General features: G+C 44.5%; 1 protein-coding gene across 2 annotated transcripts in view; it reads left to right on the plus strand.

Moving 5' to 3' along the window:
* nrp1a (neuropilin 1a) overlaps nt 1–20483 on the plus strand; it is a 59473-nt gene that overhangs the window by 10055 nt on the left and 28935 nt on the right. For both annotated transcript variants that reach the window (XM_027274123.1, XM_027274124.1), the window contains exons 4-5: nt 10380–10561; nt 18100–18327. In XM_027274123.1, coding sequence (XP_027129924.1) covers nt 10380–10561; nt 18100–18327 — 410 coding nt within the window. The remainder of the gene's footprint in view (nt 1–10379; nt 10562–18099; nt 18328–20483) is intronic.

Here is a 20483-nt window from a genome sequence, read left to right on the forward strand (position 1 = left end):
GTGGCCATGGTTCTGCGCGGCCTGTTTGTTGCCCCAACGCCCTGGTGCTTACAGATCCTCGAAGGGTGGCAGGTGGGAGGGGGGTGCTCAGAAACCACAGGGTTCTCTATTCAAACAATCAAGCAAGTCCCCAGAGGGGCTCCGGGTGAAGCAAAGTTTGTTTGCGGTGAGTAAGAGGGTAGGTAGTTAGGAAGTAAAGCCAAAGGGCCCTCTTGTGTCAGTCCCACATCCCCGGGGTCATTTTTGGGCACTGTGTTTCGCACTCCGCAGGCTGTCGGCTCATGGTGTTTCTCCACTACTGAACTCAACGTGATTCGGCCAAGGCGGCAAGCAGACAGTGATTGATGGGGCGGTACCCCACTGCTCTCTGATTGAGTTAGAGCTGCTCACAATTCCTCGCTTTGTTTGCTCTTTGCTTGATCCCTCCTCACTAAATTGACAACATTAGTTGTGGTCTTTCTTTTTCATTGTAACCACCACTGCAAATTTTTTTTCTCACGCCTTTATTTCTTTTGTTAGATTGTAGAAATTCTGAAAAAAGGACTGTAAATTTAGCCACACAGCAACCTTTCATGGCATTATCACAGCAGGGTAGTGCAGCTTTTCCAGGATGACCCCTCCCCAAACAGGGATAAATGACAAGAGGGCCCCTCTCTTCCATGCATACTTACACAATCTCACAGATTAGAGGGAAATCGTACTACTGGACAGAAAGACTCCGAGTTGGCATAAAAGTTTAAAAGTTTGATTGTATGGCCACTAATTTGGAAGAGTCACCTTGCCCTAAGAATCCTGGCATGGCCTTGCTAGCCATCAGCACTTAAATCAGCCCCGTAATGCCAAGCACCCAGCCTCTCTGCCCGGCACCACGGAAGAGATGCACCGCTTGGCGTGTGGCCCTCACAGCATGGCCTATTTGGCTTTCAAAGTGCTGCATCATTGGAAAATCTGAGTTCTTTGCATGCAGCGAGAACAATGCAGCCATCAGAATGAAATAAATAATGTGGCTATAAACGGTAGATATTGCGTCCAAGGGCTGATCCACTTTCATAGGAAATCTGGCAACAACTGATCAGCTGGCCACGGTAGCAAATATGTAAAAACTATTGTCAAAACTCTCCCCTTGTTTATTTTTGATCGCCATCCTCTTTCCTCTTCCTGTAAACAATTTCCCTACGGGGATTAATAAGGTACTTCTGAATCTGATTTGATGACCAGAAATAGTTTGTCTCTCAAGGTTATGTGTGGTTTAAGGTCAGGTGTGGTTGCTGTTGGCTGACTGTAAGTATTGTATACACTCAAGAGGACATTCTCAGTCCTCAGGGCCTGTTAACAGTCTCCACAGCCCCAAGCCAAGTCGCTGCATTTCCAGCCAGATGACCGGGTCACGGAGCACCCAGCCCAGACTGCTCTCTGACCCTCCCCAACTCCAACCGCCTCCGCAGACAGCAGGGAGGACAGAGAAAAGAAAGAGGAGGGAGAACGCTAGAGGGGGGACGGATGGGGCATTTAATTGAATAATTCCCAGTGCAGTTATTAGTACCATTGCCCTCGAGCTTCCTAGCCGTTGCAGAGACATGTAAAAGAGTCTCAGAGAGAGAGAGAGAGAGAGGAAGCATGATTCAGTGAACTGAACCTTTTGTTGGATTCATGGCGGCACCTGTTTGCCAGCTACCTCTATCAGCTATTTGCACTATTTCTCCCTTTTGTTTATGTTCCTGTACTCCCTCGATCAACCACCCAACTTAGGCTACATACCTTCACACTCTTTCTCTATCTATCCTCAGCAGTCTGTTTCCTTCTTAACCCACCTACACCACCATCCTGCCTACCACGCTCTCTCTCACTCTCTTTCTTTCTCCTCTCTCTTCCTGCCCGTTGTGGAGTTAAGGGTTTTGAACAGCACCCAAAAGCTTTACCTCTGGTTGACCTCAGCCTCAATTCCCCTCCTCCCACCCCACTCTTTCCTCCCCCTTGCTCGTCTTGCCTTCTTTGAATGCGGCATGCTCCTTCGCGCACACAGCTCATTACCCGGCGGGGAGCGCCGCTAGCTCCTCACAGCGCCAGAAACAGATAAATGATTGCTTTCGAACATGCCGCTCGATTTTTGAGGGGGAACGCATATTGTTGCTGTTTTCCGTCATCGGCCCATGAAAAGTGAAATCACGTTTTAGCTCATTTTAGTTTCATGTAGAGTTCACTAGGTCACTGGCTCAAGGTTCTCGACAATTATCTCCATGTTTTCTCGTGTTTTTTGATGTCACGTGGTTCCAGCATGCTGGACCCCAGTTATGTACATCCTACACTCATGAACAGGATATCCAGTAATAGTCCTAAAACGTACCCTCTTTTTTTACGACACACTCAAAATAAATGGCATACTGTTCTCGGAACCCTTTGACTAGCGTCATCATGCTGATTTCTACTGAGTTAACTCTTTGGAGTTTGTAATCGTATCATCACAATTAGTCCAAGTGATAATAAACCAAGTTTTGGAAATCTAAGCTTGGTCAGCTACAGAAACTGTATATCCACAAGGGAACTGATTCTGTTCCAGATGTGGTGATGAACGCACTGAAACTGAGCACTGTTTCCTCTGGGTGATGGTCTGTAGTTTACACAGACTGAATCTGGCACTGGCTTTGTGCTCTCAAATGATTTAAGTTTTGTGATGATTTCAGTAGACATGAGCCTAAATATTGTAACAGACCCTCTCACTCCCAGGTTGTATATTTGGACCACTGTTTAAGAGATATTTTTTCAAATCTAATAACACACACAAAAATATACAATACATACAGGATGTGAACTAAGCTGAGGATTATGGGTCTTTGAGTCTTGATTATACAATCGGCGAAGATGAATCAGCCTTGTGCTCTCTCCCTCCCTTCTCTGTGTGTATGTATCCATGCTACCAAGTCCTGTAGGTCCCGCGGGGGGTGAGTAATCAACAGAAGCAGGGCAGGGACAGTCCCTTTAAAAGAGACAGTATTCACGTCAGCCCTGCTGGGCCACATCGCCCCCTTTCTCCCGTTGCCCTGTTATTTTTACCCTTGACTTCTCATTGTTGTAACGGCGGCATATCATCTGAGCCGTGCCACAGACCCCTGTGGAGGACTCTCTCTTCGCTCACCTCTGCCTGCCCCTCTCTCCTGTGTAATCAGAGATCCTCTCAAATGTCAAGGTGGGACAAATGGGAGCCATTCCCTCCCGTAATGGCCCCAGAAATGGGCTGGAGTGTTTCACCTCCCCTCCCTCTCTTTCTTCATTCGCTCTTTGAGAAAAGACACGGGCCCTTTCATCCCGTCTATCTTATTGGCTTTCTTTCTTTCTTTGTATTTCTCAGACTTTCATGCCAAGGTTTCCTCCTTTTCTTTCTTTTTTGACCCATTGTAAGTTGGATCACTAATCGGTGCAGTCTGAAATTAAGACTTAGAAGCAAATTGTCTTTCCTGTAGCTTTATCCTTTGAAAAGAAGGTCAAACAGTCAGACAGAGTGCACGCAGTCAGGAGTGCAACAGGAGTGTGACAAAACACAAGACTAGGCAAGTCATTGGTATATTTGTACAAAAGCAAACTCATGGTTCAAACTTCCGCTATGATAAAGGAAAGAAACATGGCTGAGTCAGGCTGATGGAAATTAAGCATTGCCCCACACATGAACCTATACCGACAGTACAAAAGTTCAAAAGGTTGCATATAAGTCAGAATTACAAGCGGCACTAAAATTTCTGAAAACAATCAGCTGTATAACTTGTTAATATAATAGCTCTCAGTCAGAATGTATATAATCAGGCCATTAACACACTGTGGCTTCACTTCTATAAAGCATTTGTTAGAAATTCACATAAAGGGCTGGTTGCTTCATTTACAAAGCGTACACTCAAATCTGAATATTCATATCTGCGCAGAAAGATGCATATAGAGCGCCGTCGTATGCTAAGCAATTTCATTTCCAAAGCTCATTTAGCAGGGGAAACGTGCTAAATGTGTATTTCCATTTTGCCATGGGCAGTCTTCTAATTAATTGTACTCATTCTCGCTGTGTTTGTGATAACAACATGTGCGGCAGGAAAAAAAAATGAAAATGTGTCTAGATGGATATTTTTTAACCCCGCTCACAACAGCTATTATACAGCTTTCATATAGTGTTGAACTTTACACATCAACAATGCACTGCACATTGATGTATTTTCACTCCCTCACACTATTATTATTATTAAAATGGTAGCTTGTAGTTTCTACTTTGCATGTTTATTCATGCTAAGGGGTCATATTTTCCATTTTTTGTTGAAAAAAAAAGGTTAATTTTATATTACTGTATATACATTGTGTTTTAAAATCCAACAAGTTTACAGTGTGAATAATAATGATATTTAAATCTCATTCAGAATCATATTTTAGAAATGCCTTTTATTGTTTGATTGGTTAATTTTAGGAACAATCAGCAGCCCATTGCCTTTTATCCACATTTTGAACTCAACAAAAAGACTTCTTCAGTGTAAAATGAACAGGAATCACAATAACTTTTGGATTTAGAATTTCATATCAAAAATTAAAATAAGAAATATAGCTATTTCTAATAATAACTTATAAAACTGAGACCAAGACTAACAACTACAGGAAATAAATATAATGCATCTTTTGTTTAAACAACTGACATATATTCACATTTCTATAATCATGTTATTGTTTCCCATTTGTCATGCTTCTAATCATGCTTTAAATGTGGGTAAAAAGGTCAAAGTGTGCATAACAGGATGACTGAAAATATACACAGCTCCACTTCAGCCCCATAGGCATGTCACAGTCGCCCGTGGGAATAGAAAGCAAGTCAGCTGAACATACTTCAGCATCGCAAGGGTTCAAAGAGCATTAGTTCTTACACGTGAGGTGAACACGGGGGATTTAGAAGGTCTGTTAACAGTGGCGGCTTTTGTGGTCAGTTTTATTTTAACCACCCCCTACCCCACACCCCGTCCCCGACTCCCTGTCTAGGTCACAATAGTGTGAGCCTGCTCTGTGCTGAGCAGAAAGGAACACCCCCCATCCATCCCCCCCGCCATATTTCCAAATAAAGGATTATTGTGCATGTCGCAAAAGGAGGGGGGATGCAATAATTGAGTCTAAATAGCCAAATTCATTAATTTGATTGTTGGCGACAGCAGATCTCTCGACAGTGTAATTAGGGAAGCTAATGGATGGAGGCACGCTAAATCCATCAATGCTAATGATAATTGCTGTTGAGGAAAGCGAATATACTTTACAAACGTGTGGCCGAGGCCACCACAAAATCAGGAACAGCCAGCGTATCTAAAAATATGACGGAGCTGACTCTAACCATATGGGGGTGACACCCAAAGAGGCCAGTTGGACAGATGCAGCTGAGGTGTCTGGGTGGGGAATATCCATCTTTTCATCCATCTTTTTTATATCTTCCATCTATCCATGTGGCAGCGTGGTGGTGAGCAAAGCAATCATGCCCTTCTCCCCTCGCTGACAAGGAACCACTTCTGAACCCATCATCTCTGATTGGTTGGTGGTTTATCCCGCTGGGTGGGTTGCCACGTTCGGAGGCCTTCGACTCCTGCAATAATTTTCTGCAGATTCAGAAGTGGAGACACATCAGAGGATGGAGGTCTTAAAAAAATCTATTTTTCTCCATGCCACATGGTCAAGTGTCAGTTTTAACGACGAGATCTTGACCTTCAATGAAAATCTTAATGTTAGCAAGTCAATGAGGGTTAATGCTTTCAGCTGAGAACATTAACATGTAGACCTGGTTTACTGCCCAGGTTTTTTCATACTCACTTGTCCATCTAGGCAACCTGACGTGTGTAGGTCATTACAGCTGGACTGGGCCCAAGGATAGAGGGATCCTGTTATTCTAGTGCGGGTTAATGAATGTCACATGCAACAGGGAGGCAGTATGGGAGGGAAAGTCGAGAAAGAGAGACCATTTTATTTCAGCAAGGTATGTCCCCTCTAGGCTCAGGAAAAAGTAAGTCGGAGATCGGCTTGTCTCGTGCCCCCTTGTACAAACGTTAATGATGTTTTTCTGGCGCCCCAAGTGACAGTTTGTTAGCCGAGACTCGTTAACACATGAAGTCTGCGGGACGGACTTTTCTGACAGCTGGCAACAAAGTCCTTTTTCCTGCTAAGTCCCCTGGGCCTCACAGAGCTGTCCCAAGTCCGTTGTTTAGGCCTCTCCACTTGTGTTACCCAGAGATGTTTTGACATGTTGTAGGTGACATGTTTTCATGCGATGGCAAGTTATTCTGTGGCAGCCGCAGAAAGAGAAATGCCAGAGAAAAGCGCAGGGCATTTGTTCTATACACGGCTGAGGCAAAAGGAGTAATAGCAAAGAAGGAGCTCTTGTTCTGGGGGCTTCCATGGCATGCTTGAGCTTATAAATGGTCTGATTAAGAAATCTAACCAATTGTATGAGGCTTATACAGTCTGTCATAGCGTTATTCCATTGCCTTAGATTGTATTGCTTTTGTAGAACCATATCAAGCGGACATTTATAGAGGGAGGACAGATTATTTCCATGGGAAAGCTTCAGGCAATATAACTGTTATATTGTTAGGCCGGTGGTTTGTCGCCTTCTCTTTGGCTTTGCAAGGAGGGCTAATGTTCTTGTTTGACACTAGCGGATTGCTTTCTCTCTGTGCCTGGAGAAAGAAGGCAGGCTAATACATTTGAGTCGGTGAAGCGAAGGTCGTTGAGAATTACATTCAACCCCCCCCCTACCCCTCTCCTTTTTCCCTTTAATTTCCCCACTGGATTGGCAAACCGTTTTCACTATTAGCACTGTGGTAGGCAGCTCACTATGTGTGTGTATTGTGGTGTGCTGGCAGGCCCACCCAGATCTAACTCAGACTAGACAGATAAATAGGTGCATGGCTCAACTGGATTGTATTGTCATGAGGAATAAGAACAGCAGTGATACAACATAGAGAATCACCTCACAGAAGCCCGCGAGAGACGGATTCTATGTTTAACTTGGCAGGTCAGGAGGACACAGACGAGAGGCAAACCCTAAATCTGTTGGACCTTACGGGGCTTATAAGTAGGTCATGTTCAAGTTCTTTATGATCCTAGACAGAGGATGTTGACTGTGCCTTGTCTTCCCTGAAGAATCTCAACACTAGAAGCGAGTCCCTGCACAGGTGTTCACACCAATTGATTAGAGCTACATTTAACACGCCTGGCAACAGGAGAGTCTTTCGGCGGCGTCAAACTGCCCCGCCAAGCGTTTCCCATAATGTCTTCCAGATGATAAGGGCCTGGATGGATATGTGTTAGTAGAGCAGAGCGTGTGGATCCACTGGCGCAGAACCACTGGAGTTCTGGCTGACACACCAGTCATTTAGGCACAAATAGAGACATTTTCGAAAGGGAGGTCTCTTCTTTCTTCCTCTCGTGCCTCACACAGAGAGCACAGCGAGGACCCCTAGGGCGTATTCTCTCCTCCATCTGCATCCTCTCTCCCACTGTGCCGCCTTTTACGACGAGGGCCATCCAAGCTGATGGGCTGCCAGTGTAAAAATGCAATAAACAGCTTTTCTGGAGGTGTGAGTCGAAATAGAAATGAGAGTTTTCCTCTTGTTTTGGATGGGGAAGAAGAAGTTTTAGAGGACAAGTGAAATGAAAACATTGGGTTGACTGGCATCTGTTAATGTGCGTGCATAAAAACATGCTATACCATACGCAATATGCATAAAGCTCTGCATGTACACAAACTTGTTTGCAGATATTTAGTTCAAATGCACACAAACAACAAACACACACACACACACAACACTTGTTCAGCTCCTTCAGCTGTACTGCAGCGTGCTCTTCGCTCCTTCTTCATCTCAGCATCAGTTTTTTAGGCGTCTGGCAATGCTCAGCTTTTGGCAGTTAGATAGCTGCAGAGACAGAGGCTCTGAAGTGAATTATAAGTCTGCTGATAGAACGGAGCAGGAACACAGAGAGATTGATGCTCTCTGTTGTGAGCTGAGAACCAAAAGATGGAGAGGAGAGGAGAGGAGAGGAGAGGAGAGGAGAGAGAAACATGACTACAACTGAAATTTAAAGTTCATCTAAAACTGAGAAAAAGTCTATATCTGCTTTATGTTCAGTAATATTCATTTCATTTAATTTCATTTAATTTCATTTTATTATATTTTTACCATAGAAAAAGATGGTTTTTTTAACTTTGTTTGCTCTAGTCACTAAACTAGACGATGACATCATTACAACAGAAAAAATCCCTGCTTCAGGGGAGCCCTTTAAACTAAATAATGAGTCCCATTTAGCTGCAAGTGTTAGGGGCCGACACATTGGTAACATTGTAAACACCATGTGAAACTAGTATTTTTTTTACTGTGCTGCAGCTGATAAAGTAGCTGAAAACAAAGTGGTACTTGTGTAAGCCAAGCTGGGCTGTTGCCACAGCTGGTGGCCCGGCCAGGAGAGCAAGACAGAGAGAGAGAGAGAGAGAAGACCTGGTCTGAAACCACAACACAGAGAGAGAACGAAAGGGTTCAAACAGGGCCTACTGGTTTGGTAGACAGAAAGGTAACAAACCTTTAACCTGAGACACTAAAAATTTAAAGAAAGAGGAGGCACTTAATGCATGTTGACAGCTCAATGTCACCTTAAATCACTCCATCCAAGCAGAAAGACGAGTAAAGTCATCCATCCACTGCATCTCCTCAAGGGACCCAATTCTGAGGAGTACCACTTGTGTCCAGTTTTACATTTACTTACTCCCTGCCCTTCCCTCTCATTCACTGACTCCTGTAATATTCTGCTCGTGTAAACCCAGTAAACCGCCCTCTTGGCCTCCCCCACCTCACCTCTTGTAACTTAATTTCTGTTTTACAAATACGTTTTTTACTTGAGGCAGGTGAAGGAAACCATTTTTGTAGGAAAAGGTGGCAAAGGGTGCGTGTGGATACAAGTTGGGGGCCCCACCTGAGGGATTCAGCCCACCCCGAGCCGTCATTCAAAGTGTAAATTGCCTTTTTGTGTGAAATCCAGTGAATTCAGAATCTCTATGGAGACGTGATGTTTTGACAGTAATTTGGGAATCAAGCAAAACTATGAAAATAGGCCTCTTTTCCTAGGAGGCACATATTTTGTGAGGAGGGAGGAGACAAAGCGAGCATATGTTCGATTGAACGTAGCCACACACCTGTTGTACATATTACACATACATACACCAGAATTGATTTCTGTGTTTACTGTGAATTACATTTGTTTCATCTGGTCTCTGATGAAGATGGAGGACCATCGCAGCAGGTCATCAGGGTCTGGGCAGGAATATGTTCGCTGAGTAGCATGCCGAGCTGAAAACCTGGCGCGAACGGGCCGTTATGGGCAATTAGGAACTGTGGAAACCTGAACCGAAATCTGCTTTTGGAGCAACGCTTGCCCCGTCACTCACAGTCAAAACCCAGCACGGAAAAGTCATCTGAGCCATCATGCAAACTCACACACACATACAGACACTAGAGTCAAAACCGCAACTCAAATGCTTATAATGTACACTCTCAACAAATCCCTGAAAACACACACAGACACTGATAACCAGAGGCTGTGTAGACCACCCTCGTTGGCTCGTCACTCTAATTTCTCTTTTACCAGCTTAAGTTTCACATGCCAGATGCCTGCGTTTGTGTGTGTGTGTGTGTGTGTGTGTGTGCGCACATCATGGCTCCTGTTCCCAGTCCTATTTCAAAGTTGTTTTCCTCTCCTAAACTCTGCGCCGACTCAATTAAGCTACTGCTCCCTTCAATAGCCGTAGGTCTGAAATTCCATTTGAATGTGATGTTTAAGTGTGTGTATGTGTGTGTTTTTAAAAGCTTTAACACCTGCTCGGTCTATACACCGTCCTAAGCCAAAGGCCGAGATATTAACGCTTTAAGTTCCCATTTTCTTTTAAACAACAGATACGAAACAGCTGACCTCAGTGCTGCCGGGAGTACAAAACCTCTGCAGTGTGTGCGAAATGTGTGTGTGTGTGTGTGTGTGTGTGTGTGTGTGTGTGTGTGTGTGTGTGTGTGGTGTGTGTGTGCCAGGTCGATATAATGAAAGCATAGCCTGCCCACCTGTTCTCTGAGTTTTAACCTGAGACCTCATTTGTACACAGTGTTTCATTTCCACTACATTACCTGCACAATATGCTGTGTTGCTCTGTGTTTATGTGGTCTTCTGAGTATAAACGTATGTGTGTGTATATATATATATATATATGTGTGTGTGTGTGTATGTGTTAACAGTAACAAATCTAATTTACTTCTGCAAGAACAACTAAGAACGACTGTATGAAAACTAAACCTGAAGCTCAGTGTGACTGACACTGTTTCTCTTTCCCCTGTGTCATTCAGGTATGACTACGTCGAGGTGCGAGACGGCGTGGATGAGAGTGGTCAGCTTGTGGGGAAGTACTGCGGGAAGATCGCTCCCTCACCAGTCGTCTCCTCCGGAAACCAGCTCTTCATCAAGTTTGTGTCTGACTACGAGACACACGGAGCGGGTTTCTCCATCCGATATGAGATCTTTAAGACAGGTGGGTGGCCTCATGCAGCTGGGGCTTCACTTTATCCCAACTATTTGAAATATTAAATGACATGTCACGTATGATATTGAAAGTATAGACCCACAACCACAGCTGTATTTCTTATTGTAGAAGTTTTAATTACCAATACATATTTTAGCAGATTATTATTTTTAAAAGAAAACATTGACCCTTTGATGAGCTACCATAACCAAGGCTTAATCAACTGTAATTAGGGCAAAGAGCAAAAAGGGGTGGTGTCAAGGTAGTGCTCACACTTATGCTGTAAAACTGTAATAATGCTGTATCTATCTAGCAGATTTATGACCAAGTTTGCTTGTTAATGGTGTCAACAATTAATGTGGCTGGGAAACCTCACCACAATAACATGTTGGCCTGTTCAGTAGCTGTTCTGCAGCTTTCGATTGTACCACCCTCATTTTTTCCAAGCTGTCATGGAATTGTAGATGACCTGAGAAAGCCATTAAATAGACCTTGAGGTTTCTTTTCCACTATTGTTCCCAAGATCAATAATGGATTTTCATTTTCAAATATTATTATTATTATTACAAGTTATGTCTCCATAGATATTTCACTCTACCATTCAAGAAAACGCGTCTGTAATTTGCACTTGAATACCAAGTGCTCTTCTCCTGTTTTACTGTGAAGCAATCCAGCAGATTTTCTGCAATGTGAAAGTGAAATGTAGCGTAGACCTCCCATAAAACCTTCTCATAAAATGCACTTATATCCCGAAAACAAAATGTTAATGATTTATAAGTATTAAAATGACTGCCCTGATCTCTTAAAGTAGCTAATGATTTCTTGGTTTTTGGGTTTTTGGATTTCAATCTGATTTGTCTTAATCTGAAACTATCATACATACACAGTATGACACAGTGTGGCACATTATGAAAGATGGAGGAATAATTCTTATAATGGGGCAAAAAAGAGCCTCTCTATCTAATTTCATGGTTTGTTTGTGATTTAGTCAAGGCACCAGAGCATCGAATTATGCAATCACAATATGGCACGCAATATGCTCAATTCAAAACCAATGAATCATAGTCCCATATGTTCCATAATTGTAGCAGTTTTTATCTGGTGTGAATTATTGCACAATAAGCAAGGGCTTAATTTGTTAAGCATTGACTCAACAAATGTTGTTTCAAGTGTCTGGTTTTTTGTCAGATGGCAATCCACAGCACGGCATCAACCTGCCGTTGTAAGCACTGATTAGTTTTCTGTGGAGAAAGTGAAGCTTAAGCACTGAACTGGGATCAGGGTTAGGAAGTGCTTTTCACCTCCTTTTGTTTTCAGAGCGCTGCAGTGGTGTCCAATCAGATAAGGGTTCCTTCCTTGATGTTAAACCTATAAATAAGACATCTGGGTAATTTTAGTCTGGAATCAGGTATGATAAACCCTAAATATCCTCAGGGGATGTTTATCTTATCAGAAAATAACAAGAGGAAGAGATTCCTGTTGGTTAGCCGCCTTCCTTTGTTTGGACTAGAAGAAGGTGGAGGAGGACAGCGCATATCTGGACTGCACTAGGCAGACAGGTGCTACAGACTCCACTTTCATTAATTAACCCTAACAGCGGTCTATAGGGTGGCCCCTTGTGACCTCTGAGACATGATGAATGTCCCTGCAAGGTCCCTCCTTTCCTTTTAATCTGGGCTACCGTGCGAGTGTGTTCTTGTGTTCTTGTGTTTGTGTATCTGGGCCCGTGCGTGTCACCATCGCGGCGGGGCAGCTGGTGAAGTGTGGGTCCATTTGCGAGATCAAAGCGACACTCCACCCCGACGTACGCAAACTCACACACACACACACACCGCCTCATTCCCCTTGATAGGCCATCTACTACATTCTTTCCATGATTAGCTTGGCATTTCCCGGTCTCATCTATTATCCAAGACTGATTATAAATGAGGCGTGTTAGGGGCCCAGTGGCGATAAGGGATAGAACCGCTGAGCAAATGCTGAGATATGAGGAAATACAGATGTTATTATGGATAGAAGAGAGCCAGGACTACAAAAGTTGGATCTCGATGAAAACCTGTAGTTTTTGTTTATTGAATCCAAAGAAGCATCAGGGCTAGAGGGAAAGGGGCCGCGGGGATGTTGTTTGGAATAAACCCGGGACAGAACTATTTTTTTTTTTGTCTCTGTGTTTTTGCACCTCGGCCATCCCCCAGTGGACAAGAGCACCACGGGTGTGCCGGCGCTTCCTTAGTGGATCCAGACACTTGTTATGCTTTGGATTTACTCTGTGTTTTGACTACTGCGGCACTGGCTGCCGCCAAGGAGAGGGCTCTGAGATCAATTAACAGCCCTGTTTGTTAGAGCGAGAAAGAGAACTGAGCAGACAGAGAGAGAGAGAGAGAGAGACGATTCAAAGATAGCTGATTAGTACGGCTTATCAACAAGCAGGGTGTTAGCAGGGAAAACATTGTGTTGGCTAACATGTAACGTTAATGATGATACACAGATGCTCTGATAACGGATGGAGGAATGGGAGGCTCACGCTTTTGCATGCCAATGAAGCGAAATGCAAAGAATGCAGGCTGTTTATCATTGTGATGATAGGCCTGGAGTTCACCGGGAGTCGACCTCTTGGGATTGTTGTCGTCTTTCTTCCGAGGTTAAATCCAATCAAAGGTCGTGTGGAAGATAAATATACCCACAAAGCAAACATGTGCAAACACCTACTCCCTTTAGGGATCATATGCCAACTTATACAAGTATGTTTACATGTGCAGGTTTAACCACTTAAGCCATAAACTATGTAAATACACATTCACACACACACACACACACACACAGCCGTTAACATGCTGGCATTCATAGACCTGGCTTTCATCAACGGTAGCCTGCGAAGTGTCTAATTGGAAGAGAACAGGTTGTTTTTTGCGGCTCTACCCCTCTCCACTCCTCAATCCCATCCAACCATCTTAATTAGCATGGGCTATTTATTTTATGGCCTGCAAATTGGCAGCCTCGCTCCACTGGCTGGAGTCTGGCATGAGGAGGGAAGAGCGAAATGGTGGGGGAGAAAGAGATAGAGAAGAGGGATAAGTCGGGGAGGGAGGAATATTTGAGCTGAAGGGAGCAGATTAGCAAGAGGTTTGTGTTTGAGTATGTATCTACAGAGGCGAGGCGGTGAGTAAAAGAAAAATCAGTAATGTCAGCGTAAAAAAGTTGAGTAAACATGACATGAATTTCGGGGTTACCCTCCACCCAAATCCCTGGTGCTTTTGTAGAACACAGAGGGCTGTGTTTATCTTGTCATCTGACGGTACCTCACTTAAAATCCTCAAGCGCTTCTGGAAAGATCCATCCTCTTAAGCGTACGTACAGCATATGTTTTCCTTTAACAGCTCTGCAGTTTGCTCAGAACCACATCAATGCTGGCCGAGGGCCTATTGAAGTGGGCGAGCGGGCAGAGATAGTGCCACTGGTAGCCTCCCTCCCTCCCACTCACGTACACATGCTCATCTCCGTCTCCTCGCAATTACTCAGCAACATGATTACGCCTGTTGGATGGAGGCCTATCACGCTCGGGCTTTACACTAAGAAGGCCTGTTTATCATGTTAGCGTGATGCGGGCGAATTGACTCAGAGCACACACCTGTGAAAACACTTTTAAGGTGTGTGTGTGTGTGTGTGTGTGTGTGTGTGTGTGTGTGTGCGTGTGTCGGGTGGGGCACTAATAAGGGGCACGTTCTTCTTTCATGGACGGCACGCCCTGATGGCATAGGTCACATCTGGCACGGAGACGTACTGTCATCACACACACACACACACACACAACCCTCATGGAAACTTAAGACAACAAATCTCTTTAAGGGGAGTCAGACGGAGACTGTGCCCCTGCCCCCCTTCTCCATTCCACCAGCACCGTGTCATCCTTCATTGGATTTGAGGGGGGGAGAAGTGACGTCATAGGCGTAGTCAATGTGTTAAATACCATGTCAAGTAGCGCAGAGCCTCAGGGGTGTGTGTGTGTTAGGTTAAAAGTAAACTTGCCTCCCCATCTGTTCAAATGAATGACACTCCGCAAGCTTCAGGTTAATGTTTGATTTAGTGTTGAAAGAGTTAATTCTCCACCAACGATTAAACCCTCTGTCGGCACGGAGTGACTGGAGGGGAGGTCGGACGTGGGTGGAGGGTTGTGAACTGGGCTAATGATCAGCCAGAGAGCAGCATGGAACATAAACAGTGGTGATTTACTTAGCGGCCCAAGAACAACACCTTCAGCCCCGTTGGCTCCGGCCACTAATAACCCTTACTAAGGCGAGAGAGAGCGAGAGATGAATGAGTGGAGGGGAAAAAAAGAAAATTGATATGTGAAAAAAGAGAAAGCGACAGATTTAAAAATGAAAATAGCAAGAGGTTGACACGTTTAACGTCTGTTCCTTGGCACAATGTTGTTCTAATGATTAACATTGAGACTTTGGTCTGCTTTCAGCACTTAATAGAGACATAGAGGACAAGCCATGAGGGAGACTAACAGTTGAAAGGCGCCCTGCTCCCTTAATGTTAAAACCATATTTATTTAATATTGATCATAGATCTCTTAACACTTGCAAAGTTGAAATCAGATCCCCATTAAATATCATTTTGCCGGCTGCAACTTGTCCTGTTAAACAAGCTCTAATCATTCAGTGAGCGAGTCGGAGTGACATTTGTTTACTCCCCAGTCCAACGGCGAAGGGCTCCATATAAACGAGAGTTAAAGGAATCCATTACCGCTGGCAGTAAATGTTTGAGCGCCCGGTTGGAGGTCGCCGGTAAATGTTGTGCTTTCAAGGTTACTTCTTTTTCTCTCGCCTAACTTCCTGTCGTAAATGCAGCTGTTTGTTTACCAGGAGTGGTTGGACTACTGGGTGCGCTGTGGACCAACTATCTGTTTTATCTAGATGTGAGTCAAATCATTCATATTTACAAAATCCTTTCTATTTCAACCTCTCTTCCGTAGAGGCGATAAACCATCAGCAAAGTGCAGCGACAGAGCTTAGGGAGGGACAGAGAGGGAGTAAGCATTTGGCTGACAACGGGATATATTTGTCTCCTGAAGCTTCTTGTCAACACACATGCATTTGCACACGTCGTACATATGGACACCGCCACATAAAAGCGTGACTGCTATCACTGAACGCCTCTCACACAGACATCAGCACAAAGCATCCTGGGCGTAGCGAGGGGAGCTGTGGACGGAGGCCCTGCCATGTGTAGGCACTAGATAAAAGAGATCTGTTGGATGATTATCTTGCCGGTGGGACCAACCAGAGCACTCTGTCTTCCACTCTATTTTGTTGTCATGTCTTCGCTCTGTCCTTTTCTTGAGGGGTTATAAATGTACAATAGCTGACAATGGACCAGTTTGTCCTTGGCTCGGCCGCAGTCATGATCACTGAGGGAGAGCACAGAAACAAGAATACCTAGTGGCGATGGTGAGATATGTAAAATAAACTGGGAATACAATCCTGCTGCATATTTTTAAACCCTACACCACATTGCACGAATGCATTTACTAAATAAAACGTCATTAAATTGTAAGACTGAATTTCCGAATCATGACGGAAACTTTGCATCAGCATTATACCCTTTACAGTGCCAATCTAGCGCCTGGATTTTGACAGGTAAACCATCAGAGTGAACCATTTCCAACGACCAAATCTATCCTGGTCAACTGCTGAGCTGAGATAAGGGTCATGGTGGAGGCTGATGAAATAGATGGAGAGTGGAGTTTTGAGCCAATATCCACAGAAAATTCAGCACACTGACCTGAATTGCACTGTGGGTATTGCAGCTGTCTAGAGCACTCGAGAGACCATAGATGCCTCTTCTTTTTTTTTGTAAAGCAGTGGCTTGCATCTGTACTTTTTCCTCCCCAAAACTCTCTGACATTTCTCCCAAATTCAGCAAGGTAAAGTGCAGAACATCCAGCAACCCTCTCATCCCGGAGAATGCTCTGTCTCTCGACAAAATCTCTCCATTTTCCGGGAGTAAATACGAGGGGAAGCTGTGAAATTAATGGTGCCCACTGTTCTTGAAAGCCACACTTTGGCTGCTGCACTAAATGTCAGCTCTCTTTAGAGTCAAAACGCCGCTCACGGCGGCTTTCAACTTGGAAAATCAACACGACTCTCCCTCCCCTCGTTCACTCCACTGGTGGACAGGCTCAAGTGGGCCTGATGGTCCTGAATTAGGGGCCCAGCAAGATGCTTGAGTAACAGTGGGGAAAAAAGCAGTTTGCCACATTAATTTAAGCTACAGTGACTGTAGCACGGAGGCTCGAGCTTGCGATAAGTCCCTGCAATTTTGGTTCTGATCGGCCCCATCTGCGCCCATCATGCCGGCTGTCAGACTAGCATGAAAATTACATTATCCTGGGCACATTTCTGCTACTAATGGCTCCAAATAATTGCCCTGGTTGACAGTCGTCCTCTTTTTTTTCCTGATGTTGTATTGGTGTGTTTGTGTGAAGCCAGGCTTGGTAACAATCTGGCCCTGCATTTAAGCAAGCATGGTGAACATATCTTAATGTCTCATTCTGTCACTCTCTTAAAAAAATCTTCCTGCAGCTGTTAGCATCATTTTTTATCACGTCACTCATTCTTTCCTTTTTTTTTTAAGATTTAATTTATTTTTTTGGCTTTTTCAAGCTTTATTTTGATAAAGACAGCTGAAGAGTGACAGGAAATGTGGGGAGAGAGAGAGCTGGGGAATGACATGCGGGAAAGAACCACAGGTCGGATCCGAACCCTGGGCTTCTGCAGCGAGGACTGAGCCTTCGCACATGGGGTGGCTGCTGTACCGACTGAGCTAAACACCGGCCCCCGTCATTCATTCTTAAGTCATAATCTTGTGCTCACTATGTTCTGAGAAGTGGCTAACATGGGAAATGTATTAAAGCTCCTCATCAGCTGAAAGCTCTCCAGGGAGCTGTGAATAAATATTTTGACTTTCCCTTCTGCAAAATTGCGTTAAAAGTGCGTGTGTTTTAATGTGTGTGCTTTCGCCTTCCGTCACTGACGCTCTAATTTTGCCTGAGCACCTCTCATATGTTTCACAGACGTGTCCTGATGAGGGTGTATGTGAGACAGAGAGAAACAGGTCTTTGAATCAAGCTGTTTATTCATCCTTCATAGACTCTAGTGATTGAGGCCTTATACTTATGTTTACACTCACAGTCCAGATGTTCCAAGGAGTTGCAGATTTAACACACACACACACAGGAATGAAGGAGTGTGGTGTTTGTGATCAAGAGGGAACAAGTACAGGAGAGTTGAGAGACCCAGATGTAGCGTCTTGTGAATAGAAGAACTATCAAGGTGGTCTCTCGTCTATGGGCCATAAACTATCCTCCGCTCAATAGAGCAGCTGGGAGGCAGAGCTTCTCAATACACACTACACAAAGGCACCCACAACAGATCACTTAACCAACAGTCATTGAAAAGAACCATCCCTGCCCCTTCCTTTGTCCCTATTCCGTCTCCTCTTCTCACTTCCCATCTCGTTTCCTCCTCTCGTCCTTCCTGCAGGTCCCGAATGCTCCAGGAACTTCACCTCCAACAGCGGTGTCATAAAGTCGCCTGGTTTCCCTGAGAAGTACCCCAACAACCTGGACTGCACGTTCATGATCTTCGCCCCCAAGATGTCCGAGATCATTTTGGAGTTCGAGAGCTTTGAGCTGGAGCCTGACCCCACGCCCCCTGCTGGTGTCTTCTGCCGCTACGACAGGCTCGAGATCTGGGACGGCTTTCCCGGAGGTGAGCAAGCAGTGCTGGTTGTGACTGAGCTAAGAGTAATAGTTGAAATGACTTACAGGGTAGGTTTGTCTGCACATTTGGAATCAGAAGAGTGACTGTTGTATAGGAAAGATCGTTGGAAACGGGATAAGGCGGGCTCCGACTTCACTTTTGCATTGCTTATTTTCAGAGGAAATGAACAGCTTTACACAATATGATGGCATTATCCGGACTAGTGGGCTAACAGCCTTAACCAGACTTGGCAGGGGTCCAAGAGTCTTCATGATCATAATGCTTTGTCATCTCTCAATGTCAAACGCTTCCTGATTACAAACGCCTCCCGCCCTTCCTTTTTCTGTCACAGGCTGCATTGTGCCTGAGGATTTGTTAGTGTCTGTGCATTTGGAAATTAGAGGCCTAATCTAGGCTATTATATTTAAGTTGTTGCTTTTCTGCCTTGATGCATAGAAAACAAATTTCGATCTTTCAGGAAATTACTCTAAAGGGAATTTCCTTGTGTTACCCACTTGAGAGACGAAAAGTGCTTATTGAATTTAAACTGAACCAGCCCGGTCCTGATAAGAGCCAACATCTCCTGGTCGCAGGGTCGAGCAAAAGCTGCTAGATTCCGACACATAATAAAATATGGCAGCAAAACAGCATTCTCAAATCCATCTATCAGCAGGTGCGAGTCAAAGCGAGAGAGTGTTCAAAGCAGTGCTTCCACGGTCCGCGACGAGGCTTTGAACTCAGCGAGCGAAATCACCTCTTGAAGTTTTTCAGTTTTTCTCCTGGCTATTCCAACATGGGGTGCAGACAAGATGAAAGCGTTTCTCACCCATCAGTGGAGAATTTTATCTAGTAGCATTCAGCCCGGCACACATCAGTATTCTCTGCTGACAAGGTTGAAGTGTAAATCACGGCGCCTTTTCAAGTGAGTTTACTTAAAGTTCAATATTCTCTGAGCTGACCTTTGATTCCACAAAGTATTTCCATAACTCATTCCTATGTTCTTCCCCCAGAGTTGGGACATGTTTCATTTTCAAGATTTGCGTTAATTAAGAACTGCAAAGACCTGGAGAGCTGAGAATATGACACATTATTACCACCTTTTAATACATATTTTTACAAAAAGCAAGAAACGTATCCTGTGTTACTTCTGACACATTAAAATTCAGAGATTTCTCAGCTCCTTCGGCTCAAAGTTTGACACAAAAGAATAAAATAATCTCCTTTGTCCAACAGTGAGCCTATTCAGAGCAGAAACCTGACCACTTCAGACTGACGCAACATTGCACCCTTCAAGTGTTGTTTGTATGTGACAGACTATAAAAATAAGCCATGAGAAGAAAAAAGTGTGTTGGCTCTTGCCAGGCGGTTCCTGTGGTGTCTGTTGAATCGATAATGCATTAACACAAAGGCTGGAGGCACGCTCATCGTTGGGGTATGCAGTGGTGGGCGATGTCCGGGCGAATGCAGGCCTCTGTGGATCACCGGGGGAATCGCACCTCCCCGTTTTTTCCACCTCTCACAGCACACCTCGGTGGACAGGCACTGTGGAACAAGAACCTCCACTCCCTCGTCCCTTTTCCCAGAGGAGTGTAGAGGCAGGCAGGATTCAGGAGGTTCTTTAAAATTGCATAGCGCTGGGGAGTCATGCAGATAATCCAGGAGATGGCATTTTTTTTGTTCGGACCAAGCCTCAGCGGATTTAAAAAGCACACATATATTCTCACGCACATACAACCAGGCAACTAGGTTATGAAGATTAATACGAGCCATCACACCCCTGCCCTGTAAGTCCCTGTGGTCTGGCCTTTAGCTTTCATGTAGGAGCTGGGCTGGAAGAAGCATGTTTTGGATGACAGGAGGCCATGGGGGAGGCAGGACTGTCACTCACCACTGATCACAGCATTACTAATCACAGATAAGCTGCAGGTCTCTACACAGAAACATAAACACGCATGAATGTGCATGGATCATAGCACACATCAAAGACACAGAGGAAGGTCATTGTTTCTCCGCAGCTCCCTCGTTACCCCATTGCTCTTTTCCCATATTTCTTTGTCTCCTCCAGAACATTCTTCCTGCTACCCCATTCCACTGTGCTCAGTGGATCATGTCCATCTCATGCTTTTTTTTTTTATTGCTCTCACTCCCCTATTGTCCCTATCCAG

The sequence above is a fragment of the Larimichthys crocea genome, chromosome XXIII (genome assembly GCF_000972845.2).
Source record: "Larimichthys crocea isolate SSNF chromosome XXIII, L_crocea_2.0, whole genome shotgun sequence".
Taxonomy (NCBI): domain Eukaryota; kingdom Metazoa; phylum Chordata; class Actinopteri; family Sciaenidae; genus Larimichthys; species Larimichthys crocea.